The sequence below is a fragment of the Anopheles moucheti genome, chromosome 2 (genome assembly GCF_943734755.1).
Source record: "Anopheles moucheti chromosome 2, idAnoMoucSN_F20_07, whole genome shotgun sequence".
NCBI lineage: Eukaryota > Metazoa > Arthropoda > Insecta > Diptera > Culicidae > Anopheles > Anopheles moucheti.
In genome coordinates, this window is record NC_069140.1 from 57,265,934 (window position 1) to 57,273,963 (window position 8,030).

Sequence of the window (8,030 nt, forward strand, 5' to 3'; positions counted from 1 at the left end):
GTTGACGTAACCCTCTTCAATGGAGACAAGGACAATGGAGGAGTATTCGGCGATTTAGAAGACTCCAAGTAAGTAAACCAAGACCGCGGCGCGGTTGTTGCCCCTGATAAGTAAGTATGTAAATGACACATGGTCCGTTATTAAATGCCTTTAACATTGTCATCGATGGAAATCTCAATTAGCAGCAGTTAATCAAAACTAATTAATTGCTCAATACTGTGAACCAAATGTTGAGATAAACCTGTATATTATGAGGGTTTCAATGCTTTAAACAAACGTAATGTAAGTAAAACTAAAGAACATTCCACTCTCGTACTAAAACAATCAATAACTCACTCACCTCGCTGTGTTTTGAAATAATATGGAAAAATAGTACGATTATGTATGATTATGTAAGATCCACTTCTAACATCTGAAGAACCCGCTCAAACCCGAATACGGATGAGTAGAATATATATGGTTTGGTGCGGTTGACGCCAAAGTCAGGCTCCAGTGAAGGTACGGTGCGCATTAGCTGCGGATTCGGTGCGACCAAACAGCCCACCGGACGCTGAACATTCTTGCGCATCTTTTCCTTGCGTTGTACTAACTTTTTCGTTTCACGCAACATAAATATGGCGTCTTTCGAAACCATATAACGACGAATAGCCTGCAGAAACGTGGCAAAAATGGTTTATCCTTGTTAATCAATAAATCCGGTAAGAAAGCAAACAAACAAACAAACAAAGGGATGGAATTTCAAACTTACATTTTTCTTCTTGTCATCGTGAGCTAAAACCCACAGCAGAGTGCAAAGCGTGCTAAATATTGCACAATCTTTATCACACCAGCGAAGCAACATTTGGGACACCGTGACGAGGCCGTCCTCCTGCACAAGAAAAAATAAATGATATGCACGTTATTACTGAAAAGTTCATAACCTATTTTCGTTCGTAACTTACCTGAAATGCTTGTTCCTTGGTGCCTTCGAAGCGTGCCAAATTTAGTATGATGCGGGCACAAATTTCAATCAATATTTTATCCACCTCGGAGCGTATGGCCTGGGCCATTGTGTTGTAACAGAACACCGCTAAAAACACGGCATCCTCCACAAGCAGATGCGGCACCAGTCGGGACATGCGCTCTAATCGCTGCAGGATGCCAATCGCTTCGGATGAGCTAAATCGTGTTTTCAAAAAGCGCATGCAGAGCCGGCTCACGTTACTAAGCCGATTGGAAGGATCTCGTTGCGCCTCCCGGCGACTCACTACCATCTGCTGAGCAATTGTGCGCATTTTCGCCGTCTGATAGCGCTTCCGGTGGTAGACGCCGCGCCACCACCTTTGGACTCGTAGTGCAGCCTTTTCCCATCGTTTCCGCTCCAAATACTCGGGAGTTAGCATCGCCCGGAAGGTTCGACGAGCAAGCATGCCACGTGCGTGAGTCTGCAAGCCGTACACCGTGCGTCGAATATGTTCAAATCGTTGCCGCTCAAAACGAGTTTCCAGTTTTTTACGGTATCGCCTTTGAACAACGATGACGGCACTGCGATAAATGCGATAATTCAACTCATCAACCAGTCGTTTCCTGTAAGCGCGATAGTGAATCTGAATTATCGTGACGGCACGTAGTGTTCGTCGGTATATTTCACGTTCTCGGTACATGCTGAGTGTGGCTCGCCAGCGAGTTTGTAGAATTCTAATCGAATTTTGAATTCGATTGTACTGCTGCACATTGCGAACCATCTCCCGACGGGCACGGTAACGATTCTGCAATATCGTGGCCGCACGCTTAAGACCATTGAATCGGTTTCGTTCCACTACCATTGCACGATGACCGCGGAACCAACGCTGAATTGTTACCGCTGCCTTCTGCATCCGTTCATAATCTGCAACAGCTTGACGCATTAACAACTTTCCCCTGAACCGTCGCTGAATCGATATGACTGCTTCCCGGAACCGCAGGAAGGTTGTGCGAGCATGTTTCATCTTTTTGTACCCACGATAGAACTCCTGCACCACTATCGAGGCACTTTTTAGATTCAAGAACCGGCCGCGGCATTTTTCCATTGCCCGTTGGGCACGATATGTTCGCTGTATGAGTACGACCGCTGTACGGATGTGCCGGTAGCGCAGAACTGTTTCTTGCATAGTTTTTTGTGCCCGATATCGTTGCTGTATAACAATGGTGGCGAATTTTAGCTGCGTAAAGTTAGACCGCTGCTGTCTCATTGCTAAAGTAGCCACCCACCTGTTGGAAATCGTCATGGCACTCCTTTTTAGGGCCGTGTATTTCTTTCGCTGCATCAAACCGGCACGATTTGCCCGGAACCGACGTTGCAGTACGAGTGCTGCTTGACGAAGTTGAAGGTATTGATGTCGTTCTCGTTTCATTGTCAGTGATGCGCGTAACCGTTGCTGAATAATGATAGCCGCACGTCGACGATTTTCCAGCTCTTGACGAACCGATCGTCCCTGTACTATGGCACGATAGCGCCGTTGAAGGATTGTAGCCGCGTCACGATAACGCAAATAATCATATCGCATCTTCCGTTTTAATAGAATAGCTCGCCACGACCGTTGAAGAGTAATCGCCGCACTACGCTGCACGCAGTACTGAGCACAATCACGCCGCATCTGCAATGTAGCGCGCCATTTGCGCTGAATATATATGGCCGCTCTGCGCCAAGTTTCATATCTATGCTTCGTAGCTCTACCTGCAAGGATGGCACGGTATCGCAGCTGCACATTGATGCTGTTTCGTCGGAGAGCATTGAAATGATCCCTTTGCTGTCGCATTAGGATCGTGGCCCTATAACACCGCTGAATGGTAATGATGGCTAAACGCATTTTTGCATAAGTTGTGCGAGCCGCCCACATACTCAATCGAGCCCGGAATCTTCTCTGGACGCAAACAGTTGCAACTCGTAAAGCGATATACCGTTGGCGGTGTACCATCATTTCTGTGTTGGCACGATAGCGTCGCTGCAGTGTAAGCGTTACTCTGCGTAACATTTGGTAACGGGCTACTTCGCACTTCATCGCTTTCCGTGCTCGGAAACTACGCTGTACGTTGATCGCAGCTTGACGAAGATGGTTGTAGGCCAATCGTTCCTTTCGCATCGCTATGGTAGCACGCCAACGATGCTGCACATGCATAATCAGGTCCCGCGTGTGTTTATATGCCTGCATATCCATATGCATTTGCGTCCACCCACGGTAATAATTCTGGAGCTTAACGGCGCTAGCACGCATCAATAAGAATCGGTTTCGCAGTCGTCGTGTTTCCAAGCATTCACGCCAACGACGCTGAATACAAATAGCAGCCGTACGGGTTAGTTGATACTTTTTGCGAACGATTCGCATTCGTTGGAAAGCTTGAATTTTTGCAGCCGATCGATGTTGTAACCATTTCCTTCGAATGAAAACTATCATACCGTTAACGATCGCATGCAATCGACGGTGGATTACGTACGATTTTATACTTCGTTGAATTATCGTGGCCTGCAGGTGACGGTGCTTTGCTTCGGCACGGATCGCACCGATAACGATGGCCGCCGCCAGAAGCTTCCTTCCCAGCGCGTACCGACGAAACGACGTTTGTAAAACGATAGCGGATTTTTTACACAACAAATAACGTTCGCGAGCTGATCGCATTTCTCTCATTGATCGCCACCATTGCTGTATGCGTACGATTGCCGCAAACCGTTTGGCAGCCAGTTTTTGTGCTAGATATCGTCTGGTGAACTGCTGGATTGTTATGATAGCTCGCAGCTTCTTCTGGCGATAGGCCTCATACCAAACGCGAACACAATAACCGCGAACCGCCGTTTGAATGGTGCGTGCCGCCACTTCTCTTCTCAAGCGTCGCCTTTCTTCGATGCGGCGTGAGATAGCCACCTTCAGCCAGTTAATGCGCCACCAACGCTGCAGAACGGTCGCGGCTGCATTGAATTTTGGCGCACGAAACTTGTACACGATCTGCCATAGTAGTGACATCGTCTGTTCGCGGTGTCCGTCGCAGATGTCCTTAGCAGTTATATTGCCGGCAATTTGATATTCGGCATGCTCGAGCGCTCCCAGCGCTAGATTAATGTTGTGTATCTTTTGTAGCCGCGATATTGGTGGGACGCGCAGACTTGCAGATAAATCTTCTCGCAGCAAAATGATCTCCATCACACGTGTCAGTCGCACACCGTCACGCAGATCTACGGCAAGATTCTCGAACGCGTAGTTATATTCGTCCAGATAAGATTGCTTATGTGACAGTGTATAGCCCACGCGCTTCAGGTGCTTCGTAATGTCACCGATTCCGGCTACCAACGTGGATGAAAATCGTACCAGAATCTCTCGTGTCTCCTTGTAAGGTGCATTGCGCACAAAAAGGCAAGGATTGTGTTTGATCAGTTTGCGCCGTTTTGCCGTGTCGAGGAAAAACAATAAAAATAGGACCATTCGCAGTGTAAATTTCTTCATATGTTCGGCGTAAGCACTCGAAAGGCTGAATGCCTTGGAGTTGCGCGCTTCCAGATAACGGTCCCGAAACAATCGATGTATGATAAACGTGCTCAATCCCACTATGTCTCGATTGGATTGAAGCTCAATCTGCTCACCAAAAACAACCTCCAATCCGAGCCGCAGCCATAACGGATTGAAGCAGAGCAGTAATTCTAGAATCGAGCGTTGCAGTACCAGATCCAGGTGAAGCTTTCGTTCGCTACGTAGCGCCAGTAGTTGTTTCTCGATCTGTGCAGCCACCTTTCGGAGCGGAACCGCAATCTCTTCACTCGTGTACAGAGCTATACCTGCACTGCGTAAGCTGTTCAGCCGATTTTTGTAATATTTGGACGAGATCAGCTCCTTGGTGGGGGCGAGGGCAAGATCCTTGGATTTTACCTCATCAAAGAGCTTACCCACATCGAGCGGTTTGTTGGGTTCCGTGTCCAAATCGGCCGGTATCGTGACTAGGGCGTTGAGCCATTTTTTCATCTGTCGTTCGTACTGTTGAAACGCCTGTTCATCTAGATACATTGTCACTGTGAGGAAAGGGTTGCACGTAGTTGTCGCCGCAAACGGATCAGGATTGATGAGCGTTTTCAAATGTCGATCCGAATCATACAAGAACACACGTTTTTCAGCACTTTTTGACGGCAAAGCGGCAGATACTGCGGGTCGCTTAAGACTGAGACTTCTTGAGGAGGTCTGCAACGATAGAAAAGACGTTAATTTTATGAGATACTAGCATTCGATCTACTGTAATGCACAATTCAATTATTGTACAATAACTTACCAGCGTTACACTGCGAGTCTGTGTGGTCTTATATCCGATAGGTTTACGAAATGAGTGACTAACGGAAGGTTCCGTTTTGGCAGGCTCTTGTGCGGTGTTAATTGTGCCTGCACCCGTAGTAAGGCGACACCGACGTTTTGGGGGAGAAATTTCATTATCAAACATGATTCTCTTTTCTTCTCTTCCGTCGCCAACCGATTCAATGCCACGTTTGCCAGTACTAGCTAGAACCATCTCATCGCTGAACCGACCAACTTCGTGCAAATTGAATCGACTAGATTGAGCTCGGATTTCATGCTCTTGAAAGATCTTGTCCACGTCGTCTTCCTCCAGATTGCTCTTGCTGCTGATGCTGCTCTTCTCATGCAGGTTCGGAAGCGAACATCGAGTAACATTATCCGTAATTGTGATGGTTACATTCTTGACAATGTTTTCGACCGATGCGCACCGTACACTTTCATCCGCGGATACGATGAAGGTTTTCTGGTTGTGCTGTGAAGACAATAGTTCAGCAACATCTGATACTGATCCGTTACGACGCTCCGGGCGGCCATCGAAAGTTACACCAAGTTCAGGCATATTTTCCTCCGCAATGCTCGCAAGATGAGGATTGGAATCGTAGGCTACCGTGTGAGTCTTGTTGATGGCACTCATATGTTCTTCGATTGGCAACACTTCCGCACGATGCGAGACAAGCTCAATCAATTTGTGTGATTCTAATGCTTCCATAGGCTGGCCGTTTACTCTCAGCTCTTGACCGTCGTCGTTCAATGATCCGGGTTCTGGTGAAAATGTTAAATGTCGCTGAAGATTATCGCTCGCTTGCTGTTGCGCATCATCACTTTCCACCGTTGTGGGACTCCCGATAAATGGCTTTAGAAATGTTTTATCTACTGTAGTTGCTTTAGTAACAGTGGAAAAGCAGCTTGGATCAAACTTTCCATTACGATCCTGTGGTGTTGCTTTCAGCTCTTGACTAAGAGTCCGTTGCTTTAAAACGGTTGTTTGAGTAAATATTCTATCCGGAGCAACAGACTCGGCCGCTAGTTTAACTGTCGGAACTTTGGGAGATATTTCCAGAGTCTTTCGCACGGAAAAATCAACCATCCCTCTGCGTCCTATCCCTTTTATGTAACATTCTGGTGTCGGTTGATTTTCCATGTGAGTAAGATAGCTGTCGAAGACAGTTATCGGTGTCACCTGATTTTTAATATCAAATCCACTACCACCAATCTGGGGAGTGATCGGGTTCACATTTTCCTTGTCAGCCTTGTTCCTGCCAGCAGATAACGTCGGACTTTTACAGTATTGGTCCAGTAGGTCAGTATGTTCCGCGTTACTCGAGCCTTGCATCGTCGTTGTTACTTTGGATGTGATAGCACCCATTGCACTGTTTATCGTAAACGTAGGCACAGACCAACCTTGTTTCCCTGGAGATGTTTTCGTCTTCTTCGGTAGCACGTTGCGCTTCAGCTTCACCTTCGGCGGGGATGGTGATTTTAGTTTTAACTTCTTCGGGACGACACACGATTTAGAGACCGGTTTTCGTGAAACCGATTTTAACTCGACCGTTTTCAGTACAAATTGCACGTCTTTCCTGTTGCCAACGCTATCGGTGAGTACGATCACTTCCTTGCCCACAATTAGATGTTGCGGATTCCATACAACTTCTAACGTCTTCTCGGCGCCTGCCTCTACATCGGCCGTTGTCCACTCGAAACTGATCCCGCACTCAGGATCGGGAACTCTGGTTAGTTTTACCTGTGGCACAATATTTACTTATGAATAATGATGCCGATACGAATGCAACTTGGTGAACATCCAATTACCTGAACTAAAGTTTTGTTTGTATTCCGCACAATCAGCAAGCGGCGCGCGCTCTTTCCCACAGGTACGCCTTCGAACACAACGGTAGCCTTCGGAGTGAACGGTCCCAGCAGAACCACTGTCGGTTCCCGTGATTCTTGTGCTCTTTTCGCTCTTGGTGGCGTGCAAGTTACCTGTGGACACGCAACGCGGTAAAAATCGAATGCAAACCACACCAGTAAAGCAAAATCATTCGACAGAATATTACCTCAAAAGCGCTCATTTTCCTTCATGGCTTCGCAAAGCAAAGCCAAACAAAACGATGTCAATACAGTTTAGAAAACACTTTCGATTATTAATTGTGCTAAACCCACAACGGACGACAAGTTACAACGAACAAGAACGATTTTAGTTCCGCAACAATCCTGCACAACGATTCACAATTAATCTAGTTCCACTACACCTGCATTCCAAGCGCGTTCCGACCGTTGCTTGCTTGAAAAAGCGTTACCGATTTCTGAAAATCCCGAAGCCTGCCGAAGTGCGCCGTCAGTCTTGCGGTGCAGCAGTGACAGCTGTCAAACGGGTGAGTTCGAACGTGCAATTTAAAACGTTCGAACATGATCAACCAATTTCGAACATGTAACGGGAATGACGCTGTGGTACTGTTCAAATTGAACCTGCTAGATGCGGGACAAACATGAATGTAAATCATTTTGTTTTTAAACACAATAATTTCATGTTATCAATGAGCATAAATTACTAACCTATGAAGGTTGATCCTTTCCCATCGCGTTGGGGTAGTTGATAAATTTTAAATTCCACAATCTGAATGCCACAGTAGAACTGCGGATATTTCAAATCAATGTAGCTGTGGCTTTTCGTGGATACAGTGGATATCTTTAAATGATTTGAATTAAACCCATCCTTTGCCCTGCTCGGCGCGATAATGTAGT

General features: G+C 46.6%; 1 protein-coding gene across 1 annotated transcript; it reads right to left on the reverse strand.

The window, feature by feature from the left end:
* Window positions 1-230: 230 nt before the first annotated feature.
* Window positions 231-7,376, reverse strand: LOC128299805 (protein abnormal spindle). Its single transcript, XM_053035889.1, has 6 exons — window positions 7,343-7,376; window positions 7,098-7,268; window positions 5,269-7,029; window positions 942-5,180; window positions 749-868; window positions 231-649 (listed from the first exon to the last, which is right to left on the reverse strand). Exons 1-6 carry the CDS (start codon window positions 7,355-7,357, stop codon window positions 389-391), a joined length of 6,567 nt encoding a protein of 2,188 aa, XP_052891849.1. The 5' UTR covers window positions 7,358-7,376; the 3' UTR covers window positions 231-388.
* Between the last annotated feature and the right edge of the window lie 654 nt (window positions 7,377-8,030).